Genomic DNA, 18,622 nt, shown 5'->3' on the forward strand with positions numbered 1-18,622 from the left:
CCTTTGTTTCCCCACCTATAGCTTATGTCATAGCTGATGTGTAAATTATATTGTCTTCAAAAAGTTAACAGGCAAACAAATGTTTGAAGTTTTTAATGTCAAAGTCAAACTTTTACAGGATTCATCTTCATACCAAACCGTTTGTCGACAGCTCACCTTCTTTCTCATCATAGCAAATGCAATTAGTTCATTATGTAATTACAGGAAGGGAGCAGCAAAAAACAGAGCCAGCCCCATAAGGAATAAAACAAAGATGAGCAAAGTAAAAATAATTTTTTTCTCTTTTTTTTTTTTTTTTTTTTCTCAAGTGCAATTTTGAAGACCTTAAGCATGCCATTGTCTGTTATGGATTCCAGTTGTCTGTTCTACAGTGTAGTTTCATCTGTACATGGCTATAAGGATAACAGCACGAGGGGGGATGACAGGTACATGATGTCCATTGAAGTTTGTTTTAAAAAATGTCTTGATTAGTGTGTGATAGATCTCAGATGTTTCGCTCTTCTCCGTCTGTCTCCCCTCTCTGTTTTGCTGCAGACATATTCATGTTTAAACGTGCAGTATAAAAAAGATACACATCCACACAGATTCATGTACAGCAAGTTCCCTTAAATCTGAATCACAGGGTTTGAAAGGTGCCATAATGGAATTGCCACAAAACAGCGGTTTGCAGAAATATTTGCCACTCTGGTGAGGCAGAGCTGTTTCAAGAGTCTCTTTCCAAAACTCACAAACTAGATGTTAGTTCTTCAACACACTTGATGTGTTCAAGGGACTGAGACAAGTTTATCCCAGAGAATGAGCATGTGTCAATTTGTCTCAGTATATATAACCTGCAGTGTTTTTGATTGTTATAATCAATCCATTTCCAGCGTAAACGCTCCATGAACAGTAACTTCATGTTAAGTCTTTGAATTTCGTTACATCTTCAGCACAGTCCATCAACAACAGAGCTCAGTAAACAGCTACGTTGGGGATTTGAGGGTAATGAAGGCTTAGGGAGTAAGTACATCAGTGGTCTAGAACAAGCAAAAGGGTTGTAAAGTTGAAGGTATATACAGGTATACAAAGTGTAATCTCACATATAGAGCACACCCAGTTCTCATCCTGATTACCATCAAAAAAAAAAAAAAAAAAAAAAAAAAAAAAAATTGGAGGAATAGTGATACTTACTCCTTTACACACAATTTGGGGGCTTGTGTGTGGATAAAACCTAACATGTAGTTAATTGCTTAAACACTGTCATACATCTTACCTGAGTGTTGCTCTGGTTTCTAACTCTAACCTCTACAAGGATCTATGAACTAAACTGCAGTACATCCTTAGCAAGCATGTCTCTTTCACTTCATCTGCTCCAAAACAACCAGAAAAAATGAAGACACACAGTTACCGGCAATTTCCAGCAGTGTTACATTCACCTATCCAGACATTAATGAGATCAACGCAGATCAAGGGAGGAGAAGAGAGGAGAAAGGAAACTCATTAAGACCACAGGGACGACCTAACCCTATTATCCCTATCACACCACTGAACCACACACTGATGATGGGAATAAAGATGTGCTGGCCTCAATACACACCCACTCTTCAGCCCAGTGCAGCAGTGTCTACAGTCGTGCAGTCGCTGCTGGGAAGGACATATGTGAAGGAATGGGTTATTTGCGCGGTTCAGCATAGCAGTATGGACATGTTCAAGTTGGCACTGTGTGGTGAAAAGGGTTGCAGCAAAACTCGGCGCTCCCACTATTTTTTTTTATTACAGCCTGTGGCACCCTTTGTGCTGACTCTGGGCCATGGAAACTGAAAAAAGCCCTAGGTTAGCCCAAACTTGTTCCATGATAAAGAAGGAACAGTTTAATTCACTGTAGCTAACTCTCTTGCTGCCATCATTATCTCCATTTCCCCATAAGTGCACACATTTAGTACAGATGTATGCAAATAGGTGTGGTATCCAAAAAGGCCAGTGGTTTAAAAAAGAGAGAAAAAAAGTTAGCATTATCTTTCTTTCATGCAGTCTTTTTTCTTTTCCTTTTTTTCTTACAGAAATTTGGTTTCACTATGAGTCCTACTTACAGTATGCAGAATATCTGATATTCCCACATTGTCTATCATTACATACAGTAGATGTCATTGAAAGTCCCTTTAATGTAGCCCCACATATAATGTCAGAGAGATGAGTAATTATTTAAATACATTTCATGTTTAAATACTGGCTGCAGGGGAGCAGGCAAAATGCTACAGCTATTTCAATGAGAGGCAATATGTTAAAAACCTATGAGCACATACACACTTAGTGTCTATGAACTGTGCATTGTGCACATCTTAATATGGATGTGTGTTTCTACTACTGTTTAATATGGTGTATGTGTTTGTGTGTGTGTGTGCTTCATGTTTTCTGTACGAACGGTAATGCAAGGTATTATATACTTTATGTTACACAGCCACTGAATCATGTCATAACCTGTGGCCCTATGCATGTTCACATTCTGCAAATGCATCGTATGAGTTTGTGTTTACATGCTAAGGTCTGTGTGTAAGTGCGTGCATGCGTGCATGTGCATATGTGTGCGCGCGTGTGTGAAAAGTTTATGATACATGAACACTGTTAGGAATCTGTAGGTGTGTAGCAGCACCTCAGCGTGCTCTCAAAAGGTGAACGGCAGCAGAGGGATAACGCTGCTGTTTTATCCAATACACACATACAGTATATACATACAGATTGGGTGTGAAGGCAAAATAATAGACACATATTTTCACACACGCTGGGGTACTGTGGCACTACTGACATTCTATGAGAACCTTGTATTCTGAATGGATACATTTGATTACGGTAAAAAAGTCTTTCTTTTCACATTGTTGCTGTTTGTTCTGAATCAGTTTTTTTTTAAAGAATATTACCTGATTTCTGAGATCAGCACTTTTTTTCTCATGTAACTGTACATTGTTTATGACTTTAGATTCTCAGTGGATTAACTGTTTGTCTGTCTTCTGATACAATAGAGTTGATTAGAGTTTGATTAGTTTGAATTCGATTCAAATAATCCAAAGACCCGTTACTTCTTCTCACATATTTTGACTGATTGAGACCTCAGAAGTTCAGTAGTCCAAAAGTGGCCCGCTGGAGCATCAGCAAAAGATTTTTTTATGCACTGAGGTGTTTATAGAATCATGATTTACTCAGTCTCAATCTCCCTCTTCTTCACACAGATCCCTCTGTAGCAGAGGGTCAGGCATGCATTGATTTCAGGTAAAAAGAAGAGGAGATGAAGTTGTCCTCCTCCACACGGACATAATAAGATCTATGCCTCTAGGCAACTTTCACTAGTATTTAAAAAAAGACTTTTTTAGAAAGTACTTGCGGTCCGAGTTTTCAAAGATCGCTCGCTTATAGTTTAAGTGCCTATAAATATTAGTCAGAGTCCAAAAGTTTGAATTTGATGCATGACTTGTGGAAAACATCTTTCTTGATATTTTCCCATCTTCACAGGTTTAAAAGGCCCTCCAAACTGATGATCTGCATTAAAGTCTGAACTCTCCCTCTTCTTCAGAAAAGGGAGTGATCTGTTGATGATTGCTCTGTTGCGCTGTCACAGGTAAACCTCGCGGCGTGACAATGTGAGGCAGGACGTGGTCTTGTAGTCCCCTCCTGTCCGCGTCAGTGGTATGACCTCAGGTGGGTTCTGGCCTTCACCTCCTTCCTCCTCTTGCTGGCGCCTCCCGAAGCCTGCACTGCTAAATGTGTCATAGGATGCAGAAGTCATCTTGCGGTTCAGAAGGTTACGGTTGTGATCACCCATGTTCCTGTTACGATCTCCACGACCTAGGGTGCCAAGGGGATCGCCATTGACTAAGGGTAATCTCTGACCTTCTCCGCTGACGACCACCCCGGGTTCAGAGCTCCCTGCGCTACCAGCGCTCTCGCTGTCACTCTCATGGTCGTTACCACGTAGATTGTTGTTATCATCTCCCGGGGCAAAGGTGGAGAGCCGTGGGGGGTCGCTGCCATGGCGCTGACGCTGGCGAGGCGAAGGACGGACAGGCATCCAACAAGTATCAGAGTGGCCAAACTCATCACACTCCCTGGTGCATTTTCCTGTCAGAGCAACATCTGGCAACTGTCTGGCATCTGTATACAGGAAAAAGAAAAGAAAAATAGGAAACATAGGGAGAGAGAGAGAGAGAGCGCTATTAAACACAGTCAAACCAGGGATGATTCAATTACACGGTATGCTGTGGGACACCGGGACGCTCCAAGAAGAGACAATTAAATAAAAAGAGAGAGCAGATGGATAAAATACATTAGAAAGGGGGTGAGTACAACATTTGGTGAAGAAGACAGGTACAAGAAAAATGTGTAAACAAAAAACAAAGGTTGTAAGGGAAGGGATAGGATTTAAAGGAAGCAAGTAAGGCAAGAAAAATGCTGTTAGAGCAAAATGAAAATTGCTGATTTCAAAAGAATATTTTACAAAGGATCTAAGCTGTGCTCAGCATTACATGAAAGGTGAAGGGTGAGGCCTGAGTCTGAAGGAAGGATTATTATCAGACATTAGATTTAAATAAGAAATCTAGATGTTTTAAGATAAAGTTCAATATTGAGCCTATTACATCCCATGAGTTTTGGGTCAAAAGGTTAGTGAAGCCTCCAGAGACTGAATCCTACAGAGTCAAGCATCAAAGGTTATTATTAGTTATCTAAACCAGTCATTTGTGAATCAATACTGACATCATGTTAGATGGAGACAGGATTTATAATGATGATGGATGAATTAAATGTGACTGTCGTACTAATTACAGCAACTTAGAGTTTTGTTAAGCAGAAAAGGTAAAGTGATATATTTATTATATTCCCTACACACCTAGATCCACTGAAAGCAGTACATTGATTCACTCTTGGATTTTCTAAATTTTGCTTAACTTGAATCAAACATAAAAAAATCAAATGTTTTTATTTTGTATCATGAAAAGTTCCAGCAATTTCAGTTCCTCTCTCAGCCAAAAAACATATAAAGACTCAAAACTGTCAAGATTTTGCACATTGGTGAAAAGGAAGGATTTAACTGGAAGCCTCAGAAGGACACCAACACACCAAGGTCATAGTGACCTTGGTGTGTTGCCGCTGTTGTTCTAGCTCTGGCAAGACCATATACAGATGAAAGAGGATAAAATAGATAAAATAAAACCCCCTTTTGCTTTCTCCATCCTTTACAAAGACCCAGTAAAAAAAAGGTAAAAATACTATTTGCTTGGTGAAAGGGAAGATTTGGGCTGCTGACTGACAGCAAGGCCATGGATGAGCACAATATACTGTCACGTTTTTCTAAAAAGCTCTTCGCATAACACACAAAAGTTTTCACACAAACATGGGTGCAGCACATGCAAACACACACAGGACGACTGCTTTATTCAACATTCCTATCACATGAGGACAGAAAGAAATGCCTGCGATCGTGACAGCAAGTCAAGGCTTCAATGAGGATGTGTTTGTATGTGTGTGAGTGAATGAGTGTGTGTCCAAGTGTGTCACATTGAGAGTGTTCACCGTCCACACAATACAGAACATGTAGCCTTAGGAGAAAATATAGTATTTATAAAGTAAATATGTTTGGCAGCTCCCTATCTACAATTCTGAATGAGTTCAGTGAATTTTATTGACTGTTGACTGTATGTTTTGTGTGTGTGTGCGTGTGTGTGTGCGTGTATGTGTGTGTGTGTGTGTGTGTGTGTGTTCATCGCTTCTCTGACCATTCTCCACATGCTCTTCCTCGCCCACACTCCCCTCGGGTGTGGTTCGCTCGTAGCCTTCTTCGGGCAGCGGCAGGGCTCCCAGTCGCGGCCCTGATGAACTCTTGCTGCTCGGTGTCTCCGAGTCCTCCAGGCCACTGTCATAGCACCCGCCATCCTGGGGCTGGCTGACTACTGAGAAGGTCACCCGACGAAGGGTCCCCTGCAGGGAACATACACACACAATATAGGATTAATCAACCAGGATTCCTAATCTGAGATTTCAAATCTGGGAATTAGACTGGTGGGCAGGGGTCTGCAAAGACATATTGAGATTATCTGATCATGTTTGCCTTGATTATGGGCTTAGCTGCTACAGTGCAGGGTAATAGCTACCAACCAATCACTGTGGTTAAAGTTTTCTGTTGGTTTTTAATCCCAGTTTAGATTACTGCTGCTGGAAGACTGATGTTTACAAACCTCTGGCCTGCCCGGAGACACGTATTATTCATCTGGAATGAAGCCCAGTAGGAACAGCTGGTTAATATAGAGTCCGCTATAACGAACACTCGCGTTGCGCTTTATCAAAATAAGTTAGGGATGTTTTATTAAAGACTGGTTGATAGGCTATTGTTCTTACTATAACAAATCCTGTGGCAAAGAACAAAAACAGTAATGCAATTTATTAAAAATTGAATGGCTCTGGGTGCCATGTTCCATAGTGCTCCTGTTATTAACGAATAACAGGAGCACTATAATTTCACTCCCATCTTGTTATATGTATAGATACTAGCTCACTAAATGTGTTTTAATCTGCAAATTAATTATTAAATATTTAGTAACAAAACACAAGTATTGTTAGTTTCAAAACTATGTGACTGATCATAAAGATTTTACATTTTCAAAAGGAGCAAATAAGCTTTGGATCTGTTGACAACAACAGAAATATAGAATATCACATCATCTTCATATTGTTTCAGTTTTGACAGTTTTTCTTTTATCTTCATTGTGGATTTTTTTATCATATAGTTCACAAAATTGTTAAATGTATTATTTGATGTTTATATTTGGTTTGTTCTGTCTTTGTTGTTCCACTAATACAGTGTGAGTTGAAATTGCTGTATTTTTAATTTTTTTCCATTGGCCCAAGGAACACTATTAACTGGAATCTGAATTAAAAAAAAGAAATGAAGAAATATGCCTTCTACATGTGGAAGCTTGAAATGCATCCATGAGGTTTTCATGGGTAGGCTGAAGCCATCAGTGTAAATACAAACTAATGAGCCATCTACCACCAGTGACAAATCTCCCAGTACTGAAGTGGAAGTGGTAGTGATTCAGTAACAAATCGCACCACTCATTCAAGCTGAGCATTACATCTGCAATTTCAACACACAAATCATGCCTGTCTAGTTAGCAGACCACTTTTCACTTTGGAGAGTAAAAAAAGAGTGCAATAACTCCTTGCTGAGAGAATATCAGAGAGAGTTAAATGACTCCGTCTGGCCTGGAGGGATCACGCTGCACCAGGAAGCCCATTTCTATACAACACCCCTCCTATCTCCTCTCATTCTCATTTATCTGCTCGCAAAATTACAACCCATTCAATTTAGATCAGCTTTGTAACAAGCGGCATATAGAAAGGAAGTGAGGGAACAGAGGAAATGCGAAGATTAGGGCGGAAAAACTTCAGCTCGGCACGTCGCCTCAGGATAATCTGGAGGGAAACTGATGGACGGCTGGGATAAAAGCCAAAACTGCACAAATTCTTCTTTTTCTTCTGAACACCAAGAGGGAAAGAAAAAAAAACATTTGAACATTTCACCTAATGAACATGCAAGACAAGAGGAGGGTAAGGAAAATTAATTAAGCATAAGGGTAATATTAACGGAGCACTTGTTTCTTCCGCCATTTCTTGACAATGTTTTGATGAAGGAGGCATGAGAGAAAGTAACTCAGACAGCAGGGGTGGCGAGCACAAGCAAGGCTGAGAAAGAAGAAACGATATTAGAGTTTAATGGAAAAGCAGCAGTTCTTAGAATCTCTGTGGTTCATCTTAACTCTCCAGAGAGAGAGCAACATATTTTTAGAGCATTAGCTTAGAAGCAGCAGTTCAACCTCCTTTCCACTCGTTCAGACTAGAGGCGATGACACAGAGAGGGAAAAGTCAGGGAAAGTGGCTGAGCAAACAAAGCCACAGTGAGCAATATGGGTAAGGATCATTTTGTTTTCTTGCAATGAATAGAAATTTTAATTGTGTGATCTCTCCATAATAAGATTGTCTTTTGAGATCAGTGATGTTGACATCACAAATAAATACTCTTGATACTCTTGACATTTCTTGATTTAACAGGCTGTCAAAACAGTTTTCTTAGGATCAGAGTATGATCAGAACTCGACATCATGGTAGAAGGGTCTTTCATGATCACAGAATAATTATTTCTACATACTAATGATGTAAAATGAAAATGACTACACCAGACAACAGGAAAGAAAAATGCATATACACACATTTCCTCTTCTGTCTTCTGCTGAGAGAAACCATATCAAATAAAGAAGAAAATGAGATTACTGAGTTGTTGGGATTATTGTTAACTCCGGTCTGTGCTTTCATTTACTGCTATTATAATAGAGTCACACAGCTACACATCAGATTTTCCAGGAAAAAAAATCAAACAAGCAAACAAACAACAACGCCAGTAGTCTTTGAAAAACCCAGATGACTGTTTAACAACTCTTACCGCTGTTCTGAAGGTATTTCCAGGATCCTCAAAGACTCTTCTAATCATCTGGAAGAAAAACATTCCATAATTTAAATATGATTTTTTTTTACACCCCTATTGCACTTCGTTTTCCTAATCCAAGTAAAGATTGTAACCAGAAATGACACTGCTCTTTACTTAATTTGGAAAATATGAACCAAAACATAAAAATCAGTTACATTGCTACACTGCATGATGTTACTCTCCGGTATTTTATGTTTTAATACAGAAAAACATATTGGTGTTTTGATTTAGTTTTACAAAAACACCACGGACATATGTCATTTCCAGTTACCTGGATCAGAAAATGCGTTCACTACTGTACCTCAGAAACATACAGTATACTGTTTATTGTGCAACAGATGGTGCATTTTTTCATCCAGATGGTTAGAGTCTTTGAGGATACCTGAAATTCCTTCAGAAAAGAAGTTAATGTTACAAAGCAAGACTTAGAGTCTTACAGCAACACTAGCAGCTGTGTGAGGAACGGTGGTCCTTTGAGCTAACTGCTAACATCAGCAACATACTCACAAACACGATGCTAACATGGTGATGCCAAAGAGGAATGAGATTTATCATGTTCATGTTCTGAGCAGGTTATCATGCTAACATTTGCTAATTAGCACTAAGCACAGAGTATAGTGGAGAATGTTAGGGAGGTTTGTAGGTAAGATACTTGGAAATGAACTACAGCATTAGACAGGCTTAAATATAGATCAGATGATGGTGCATAAATTAAAAGGATCACCAAAATTATTGTAATTCACCCAGAGAGATATGAATGCGTACCCAGAATATCAAAAAGCTAATCCTTTCAATAGTTATTTCAGTATAAGCCGAAAGGGTCAGCATGCTCGTAGAGCTAGAAGAAGATGCAGATGATCACCAACATCAATGGGCTTCATCCTCTGGACATGATCAGTGTCTGCATAACATTTAATAACATCCAGCAATCTATTTCCATCAATAAAGATGCTAAGATCTGTGACTCGAACCTGAATGGTAATACATAAGCTACGATTAGTTTATGAATGTAGAAATCTAGCCCTTGGCACAGGGCAGGATTTGACTGACAGGCTAAGAGTGGGTTACTACTGTTGGAGGCCTGGTGCTGGTTCCTCTCTGTGTGTGTTCTATTACAGAATTCATCTGTTCAGCCATGATTCCATCTAATTCAATTTTCCTCTAACCCTCTTTCTGGCCAGAGCTGCCCCCTTTCATTCCTTCATCCTGATAATTTTATTTTCTATTTCTCTCCTCTATCCTTTCTTCCTTGAGCCGATCCTGCAGTCATCTCAGCTTTTCACAGCTGTAACTTACACTCTTTTCTCTGTTCCTCCCTCTTGCTCCCTCCACGCCCCCTTCTTCTCTTTGCCAGTCAGCTTTATGATGTGGCGATCGATGGTGTGTCCTTGACCTCGTTATGAGTTCCTCTCCTCCTCCCCAAAGCAAGCTTTATTGACCCATAATAACTCCTCCACCCTCCCAAACCTCTTATCCTCTCTTTTTCTCTCTTTCTCTGTCTTTACTATCTCAAAGTCCTTCGCTCATTGACAAACCTCTTGCCTATTCTTTTGCCAAATCTTGTATTTTCTGGCATCTTTTAGTCATTAAATTCTACTCTACACAAGCTAGACCCATCCCTCATACTTCATATTGTTGTTACAGTATCTCACTTTTGGCTTTTCAGTCCTTCAATTGTACTTCTTCTACTCTCTAACCACTCAAACATTTTTTCTGTCAATGCAGTCTTATTGTAAGGTTTCTACATCACTTTAAATGTATCTTTCTTTATTTCCTTTAAGCTTCATCAGCTTATACCTTTCTCTGAAAAACACCTGTGCTTCCTAATTTTCCAACCTTATTCACAAGTCATGTTTGTGTGTATGTGTGCATGCTCGCTATTACTTGGCTGAGCAATTGCAATGAAGACTGATTAACAAATATCTGATGAGTCTTCACACATTTGTTCATGTGAGCACGCACACTTGCGGTCAAAAACATACAGATGAATTGGCTAAAGTTCAGTGTGGCCTATCAATTCTTGCCTGATGGAATATTAATTGAGTTTGAGGAGATAAAAAAACCTTCTCCTTAATCTGACATGGGCCATTGGGGCTCAGTACTGACATAGGAACTTCACTCATCTGCATGGCATGGTAAGTGTGTACATGTTTGGTTATGTGTGTATATGTGATGCGGCTTTACAGTATACAGGCATCTGAGTATCCTGATACAGTATATGAGTTATTTCTGGCAGATCAGCGTAAATAAAACAAAGCCATGATGAGTCTGAACTTGGATTAAATTTAACCATCCTGATCTTGTAGCATGGAAGAAGCTGTAGAAAAAAAATGTTCCTAATATAGCTTTCATTTCAGGGCAAGAGCATGTTGCAAGACAACGTGTGCATATGCTTATGCATGAGATTTCACACCTTTATGTCTGTGTTTTATGTCTGTGTGAGACTTTCAAAGCTTGCAAGATGTGTTATGTCAGCTTCTGAAAAAAACATATGTGTGCATGTTTGTAGTGTGATGAGCATGTGCATGTGTGTATGTGTGTGTTTGTGTGTGCACGCACAGGTTGGCTCAATCAGCAGGGTAATTAGTGTGTAAACCTCCTTGCAGTCAGTTCAAAGAGAATTAACGAGCTCTAGTTAATTAACAGTCTCCCTCTCTTCTCGCTACATGTGTCTGCATATTCAACACATGCGTGTTTGCGTGTGTATGTGTGTTCAACATCTGCACACCTGTATGTGTGTCAGCACACTTGAATGTGAGTGTGCGTTTGTGTTTGTCTGTGCCCTGCTCCGTTCTAGTGTTTATAATGAATGGACAGGATGTGACTTAATGCATAAGCCAAAACTACAAATATGGTTATAGGACTAGAGTCACACTTTCCTTTTCTCATTCTCATTTATGTTTGACACCATCTATCATCATACATTATAAGATAATGTTGCATGCAAGGAGAATCAGGATGTCATGAATAATCCATACCTGACTACAGTGCATAGATCTACTGTAGATCTAATATAGATATACCAGAACATATACATTACTGTAATGGTTCAACACATTAAAGGCACGCCAAATAAACCTCTGCACCACAACAAATGGAGTTTGACTGATAGAGCTTATTTAATAATGCTACCAACATTTTTAAGATTAATATCCACTGTGAGTGTATGATAACCTTTTCCTCTTGAAGTGATATTTAATAGAAAGCACATAGCCAAATTAAATGATAAAGTCTGTTTAATAATTAGATTTGGGCTAAACAACGCTAAGATTTTAATTACATAAAATATGAGCTTTTCTTCCCTGCTTGCTTTTGTTTATTAAAAATGTAACAGACTGTGGCAGAAGAATTTATATGTTTTAATGACTGAGGATGAGGGATGATATTTTATAATATCTCACAAACATCAGTTATGACGCCGTTAGCTACTCTGACAGCATGTTGGCCAGCATCACAAGTGATAGATTATGTGTTCATCTTTCATTCCCAACATCCCACTCCCACTTTGCTCCATGCTGCTGCACGTTTGCATTTGTTACTGTGCTAAAGAAAAGCAGCTGCAGATGGAAAACAGTATTTTCCTTCATGATGGTGAATTTTTCTACTGAAACAGACAGAAGTCGGACAGCTTTATGAGTCAAATGTCAATCACGCAGACATCTGACATCCTATTTGTAATCACTCCCTCAAGACACCTGCAATTTTTGTTGAGTGAGAGGTGTAGCGTTGCATGTTAATTTCCCTGCCAGTTGTTCTTGACTGACAATTTTAGCCTGTGGACACGTGATAGTTGATGCGAAGCATCAATATTTTTAAATGTGATGATTTTCATGCCAGAAGTATAATTGTGCCACCCTCATGTGATACTGAAAGTCTCACTTAAAAGCCAGATTAATGGAATTCTTTAAGTGTCTTAGCAAATCTAGTAGGCAGAATGGCCTGATGAATGGTTATAATAACACATTCAGACAATGTATTATGATGTAATAACTGTTTTAAGATTTATTCAATATTAAGATTTATTCAATATTAATCAAATTAAAACATACAGAACATTTTGATGTAGCTTTTGGGGATCAGCTTCACCATACTGGTCAAGCAGATCTCATATTCAATGCAAGATCAATATAACAGTCTAATATGACTATATATATTATCAAATTATGCCATCTCATCCGGTTTCTCATAATGTGATAGCCTATTTACTAACCAAAAATACTGAGCTGATAAGCCGTCAGTCTTCTGTGTATTTCAGCTATGACTGTTCAGAATATGTAAGGTGATATTGCACCATGCTACCAAAACACACAATGAAAACTAATATGCTTCTGTTGACACCACATGGGTATAGTCCAGACTTCATATCTGGACTGCTGATCAGTCAAAATGACCTTTGTCTCTGCTCTCTTGTTTTCCCTCAGTTTCGAAACCATGTTGTGTTAATGCAGCCAGCAAATGTGTATGTACTCATACTTTTTGAATAGTGAGTGTTGGAATAAATAAGTAGATTAACTAATTGAGTTTATTCAAATTCAACACTGGAAAACAATGACTTTGTATAGACTTTTTATATTAAAATTACTGGACATGGCATGATATCACTTTGCACGAATCACTTGCTATGTAAAGTGGCTTTGTGTGGAGATATAACATTATTGTCTGTGTCATATTTACAAAGTGAAAAGTCTGCTGATATTTTTTATTGCTTGCATCTGATTTTCTGTTTGCTTTGCATTTTTTAGACTTATTTTCTACAACCTTTACTGCATTACCACTTAGATTGCCATATCTAGTCCAGATGCCTTTTAAAAATGATTTGAAAGAACATTTTAACAAGCACCTTAGGCTTGAAAGTTTGTGGTAAAAATAATATGAATACCCCCCCTGTTGTATCTCATCTACATTCATCTGTATTTTTTAGAATCAGGCTTCAACATTATTGTATCGATTTTTTTTAGTGTTTGATGAGGCAGATCAGTAAAACTCAATTAAACTAAATTTGGATGATTGACTCAGCTGCTCGAATTTCACTGTTTTTAGGTTACATTTGCTCAAAAATTTACTAAAACATTCGCTAGAAAATCTTTTAGAACCTTTTGCTGATGACTCTTAAGTTATGCATCAAAGGCGACAGATATTATCTCGCAGTAGGGTGTGTGAACAGGACAGATGTGTTAACAATTCATTTGACGATGATATATTTACACCAGTTATTTAAATATAGAACTGATTCAAAGCTGTATTCAAGGCCTTGTGCTGTAGTGGAGTGACATGTGCAGGGTTGGAATGCAATTTCCTGAGGGTATGCTGAAAACAGCAGACGTCCTGTTTACACAGTGTAGCCGCTAGGTCAAGCAGACAGGTAAAGACAAGTACTGAGAAACCATGTGGGAGTGAAGCGGTGACAGACGATTAATAAAACAACTGATAAATGGATGACTATGCTAAAAAAAAAAAAAAGAGAGAGAGACAAAAGCATAGAAAGAACCACAGGATCTATAATCTGAATGTGTGGCAGAGTAAAATACAAAAAAACGTGACAGACCTGCAAAAAACTTTACTTGACCACATGTTACGTGAAGGAGAAATAAAGAGACAAAGAATGCCTTTTAAAGGGGAGAGACAGTGGACTGTTGTGGTATTTGCAGAATGCAGGAGCAGGTTGAAACTCAGCTACGGGAGGGATGAAGCAATATGAGTGGCATTTCTTCAACTGTCTGACACACAGATCCTTGATGAGCTAAACCACCTTGTTACCACAACACACTCAAACAGCTTCTATGCAGACACCGTAAACACACAGCTTAAGCACGTCTTGTTTATGCATATATTTGCAGGTGTGTACAGACACACAAATACCCACTTACACATTTTTAACTATGCAGGGTGTATGTTGCACCACCTCTGCAGTAAGAGCAGTCCTCCCTTCTTTATGCTTTTACTTTCCCCCTTTTTTCCTCCCATAGTTCTCCTCTCCCCTTTGTTCACTCACTTCTCTCGTTCCCCCTTTCACTGCTTTCTTCTCTTTCCCCTTTCATCGCTTTTATTCTGCAGTCTACCAACCCCCTCCTCTCTTTCTTCTGTCTCAGTCTCTCTCTATTGCTCCCTCTAGAAGCAGGTGATGTAGAAGGGTGCTCAGCAGTATCTGACTATCAGGCCTGACTCTGTGAGAGGAATGATAATCACTGTGCTGCACTGCAGAGAGAGAAAGAAGAGAAGGAGCAATGGAGGGATGGGGCGAGAGAAGAGGGAGGGAAAGGGGGCATGAGGTAGAGGGAAAGGGGGGTAAGTGCGGCAGTAGAAAAGAGGGGGCAAAATAAAATGGGGAGGGGTGAAAATGAGAGGAGGAGGGCATGGCAGTGGGACAAAGAGAAAAGATGGAGAAACAAACAAAGAGGAATATAGGGAAGAAAAATTAAAGAAAGAGGATTATAGAAACATAAGTGCTGGTTTAATAACATATACCTCAGCTGTGTCATGCTCCCTCTTTCCTCTAACACAGACACCTTCTCCTCCATCCATTCTTACACACAGACACACTTACTCACACACCTCCAAAAATACCACCCTTACTACCACAATAGCTTGTAGTACAGCAGCCCCGCGGTATGAGGGAGAGCCTTAGCCTTGTGTCTGAGCGCCAGAGAACATTAACTGCAGCAGCGAGGTCATCTGATCGGCACTATGCGGTCCCCCTCTCTCTCTCTCTCTCTCTCTCTCCTTCCACTCCTCTCCACACTGCTGCAGTCTGCTGCCAGCCCCCCTGTGGCCACCACTGGAACTACCGGCCACGCTGCCTACCGTCACGCCTGTCCCAACAAGCAGTTTTTGCAAAGTGTGTATGTAATTTGCTGAAGCTCACTGGCTCACATAACTCACTTTCTCTTACTGGGGAGCAATTAAAACCAAAAACCTGTGGCCAGTACTTATTATCACGGTCCTAAGTAGTTACTGGGTGTGAAATGTGTTTGTATGTACAGTGTATATGCGTAATTTGTGCAGAGTGACAAAGAGAGGGAGACTGCATCACCGTGTCCCAGCCTACCGCATCACCACCACAGCTTTGTTACTATCAAGCTGTCCACTCTGGCATTGCGCTTTCTCTCCTCTCCCCATCTCCATCTGGGCTCTCCACCCTGCAGATACACACTGAAAATCACTGCCTCTATTCACAGCATTGAGCCTTTGAAATGTTTATCCTTTTGTGCAGCCATGGCTGTCTATAAGGGAAAAAAACACAACAGAAACAAAAGCTCATGGAGTGAGATTTAAAGTGAAGCTTACCAGACAAATGCCCATGATTCAGATTAGCTCTTTTGTTGGTGTGTTTGTGTGCATGCTGGTGATGTTCATTGCTTTCCACTGCTAGTCCCTAAAACAGTTATCTCTTATAATATCCATGACAGCAGTCATTGTTAAGAAAGTTGCAAACAGGATGGTGGTGTACAACTGACCTTCTGTGTGTGTGCGTGAGTAAGAGAGACATACATATGTATGCGCCTGCTATTTAGATGGCATTTACTGCTCCTTCTGTGCATATGTGTATGTGTGTGGACCATTAGCCTAATAGCATGCGTGTTAGGAACATGCTTTTCCCACCCACTGCTATTGTCCATTAAGGTTGACCAGAGGAGAGTGAACAATGGCCTCACTGTGGGGGCCAGTGTATGGAAGAGTAAAAGTGAGGATGAGACTAAAGATATGTAGTGGACAGGCGCACTCACACACACACATGTACACACAAACACAGCCACCCTGTTGAGAGTGATTAGCAGTGCTGCTGTGAACAATAGACAGAGTCAATAAGGGACCTCAGAGACATCCTGATACAAGAACAAGGTATCTATCCCTACACTCCCACCCTCCACCTCTGTTTCCTCCCCTTTATTTTATCTTTCTCAGCATCTTGTACTCATTCTCTTTCTCTAACCACTTCTCCCTGGCTTTCTCTTACACTTTCCCATTTTATTTGTCACATCTGCCTGCTCTATATCTTTCTTATTTTCTTGTTGTGTCTCTCTGTCTCTCTCGCTTTCTCTCATTCATATATATATATATATATATATATATATATAAATATATACTTTGTCGTGGAGCTCCTGTCTTTTGTAGAATGGGTGGATAGGCTGAGCTGACAGAGGCTGACATGGTGGAGCGCCATGACAAACTGAAATCCATCGTGTCAGTTTAGAATCAGTGTCACTCATTTTACAAGGTTAAAGATAGCTTTGCCTAATGTGCTGTCGGATACAAACAAACACGTACACCACATAGGCCTTGCCATACATACACAATCACACACCGATGCTAAAAGGGACACTGGAAGTCCACACACACCCATACACGTATGTGACAATACAGAAGAAGACTGCATGAACTCTCCCACCAACCTATAAACATGACCTAAAATGGTAATACAGCATATCTGTGTGTGTGTGTGTGTGTGAACCCAATCTCAGCCCTATCACCCCCCTGACAGACACAGTGCCACAGTAATGTCTTGGGGCGCCTCGTCCAATGTCTTGACAATAGTCTCAGTGTGTGTGAGTGACAGAGAGTGACTCGGGGACACAGAGGGGGCGTTATACTGGGTAGACGACACGCACGCACGCACACATATGCAGACACACAAACACATTAAAGAAGGAAGACAGTGCACTCTTTCTCTCCCTCTGCGCTATTTCTCATTCCCTCTCTCCCTGACGCAGAAAGACTAGACCATCCTCACACCCTGTCTACTTTGACGCAGAGGAAGAACATAAAACAAGCACTCCCTCTTTCCTTTTGTGTGTGTGTGTGTGTGTGTGTCTGTGCGTGCATGTTTAAAGACTGTATAATTAATATGGCTTTCATTTTCTTTGAGGTATAAAGTATGCTTTTGGTATGCAAACAGACTTCTTGCATGTGTGTGTGAGATTGTGTGTGTGCGTGTTTCTTCGATACACAAGAGACCGAGTGCAGAGTCAGGCCATTGAGCGGGAGGAGAAGGAAGCAAGAGAGTTAATGAGAAAGCAGTGGAGAATCCAACCTGTTCCCATCGATAACCTCACACCAAACTTCAATCATATATGGACTTTGGCTCCATTTTTCCAACCCCCTTTGAAAATTATGGTTTAGCATTACCATTGAAAAATAACGTCAGTGAAACCATATCCAGCAGAGCTTCAGAGAGCTGAGTCTTTACTGAGGAGTTGGCTTGATTATTATGCGACTCCTGGCATTAAAAAAAAGTTTAAAAATGCAAATTATTCCACAGTTACTGCAGTAAAAATGTTAACCTCGTCCTGCAAACATGTTTGTCGAATACTAAAACCACAAGTACTATTGTTACTGCACTAATTGCTTATAATATGTAAATGTATAACCTGTTACTCAAACACCAGTCGACTTCAGCTGACAGCTGAGCCTTATAATGGGTCATTTACCGGTTACTTCTTTTGTGTAAGTTTAGGTTGAAACATCAGGTGAAGTGCAGCACCATACATATTAAAAACTACTATAGGACAGTAACTGGGGATTCTGTTAAGGATTAATTTAACCGCTGGTTTGTTTCTTGCTTAAGCAATTAATGATTTGGCCTTTAAAATGCTGGCAAACAGTCCAAGCGGATGATGACAAATTGCTTGTTGTATCCGACCAACAGTACAAAGCTCAAAGAAATAGACTTTTTGTCCTAGAAATTCTATTTTTGAAAACTTTATGTCAAAAATGGAAAATCACCAAAATATATAGTTTTGTGGACACCAAGCCCTCTAATATATAATATTTGAATTACTTTAACTGCATAGTGTAGAGCTCAACTTTGAATTAAGCACTTTAAAGATGCAAATGCACTAGCAAATGTCTACACAAGTAAGGACGTGCCGTGTGTAAATTGGTTTCCTAACAATCTAGATCTCAGACTCACATTCTACATAAATCTCCACGAGGGAGTAGGGAATGAATTATTAAACCATTTATAATGATCAAACCATGTGAGAGTAACACTGCTTTGTAAAAGTCACGCAGAGCAATTTTTCTGTTGTGGCGACTCAGTACGCACATGAAAATAAAACCAGCTTCTTTGATATTCAATTAGCAGTTTAGTGAGTAATTCTAAATTTAACGTTTGATCAC

General features: G+C 39.8%; 1 protein-coding gene across 2 annotated transcripts in view; it reads right to left on the reverse strand.

Annotated features, from left to right (window-relative positions):
• Positions 1-1,132: 1,132 nt before the first annotated feature.
• Positions 1,133-18,622, reverse strand: part of pcdh7a (protocadherin 7a) — a 38,957-nt gene continuing 21,467 nt past the window's right edge. The window contains exons 4-6 of one of the 2 annotated variants that reach the window (XM_026304350.1): positions 8,462-8,509; positions 5,742-5,943; positions 1,133-4,122 (exon numbers count right to left, since the gene is read on the reverse strand). In XM_026304350.1, the coding sequence (XP_026160135.1) occupies positions 3,584-4,122; positions 5,742-5,943; positions 8,462-8,509 (789 nt within the window). In that variant the 3' untranslated portion in view covers positions 1,133-3,583. The remainder of the gene's footprint in view (positions 4,123-5,741; positions 5,944-8,461; positions 8,510-18,622) is intronic. The other variant, XM_026304351.1, reaches the window with a different exon arrangement.

The sequence above is a fragment of the Mastacembelus armatus genome, chromosome 1 (assembly GCF_900324485.2).
Source record: "Mastacembelus armatus chromosome 1, fMasArm1.2, whole genome shotgun sequence".
Classification (NCBI taxonomy): domain Eukaryota; kingdom Metazoa; phylum Chordata; class Actinopteri; order Synbranchiformes; family Mastacembelidae; genus Mastacembelus; species Mastacembelus armatus.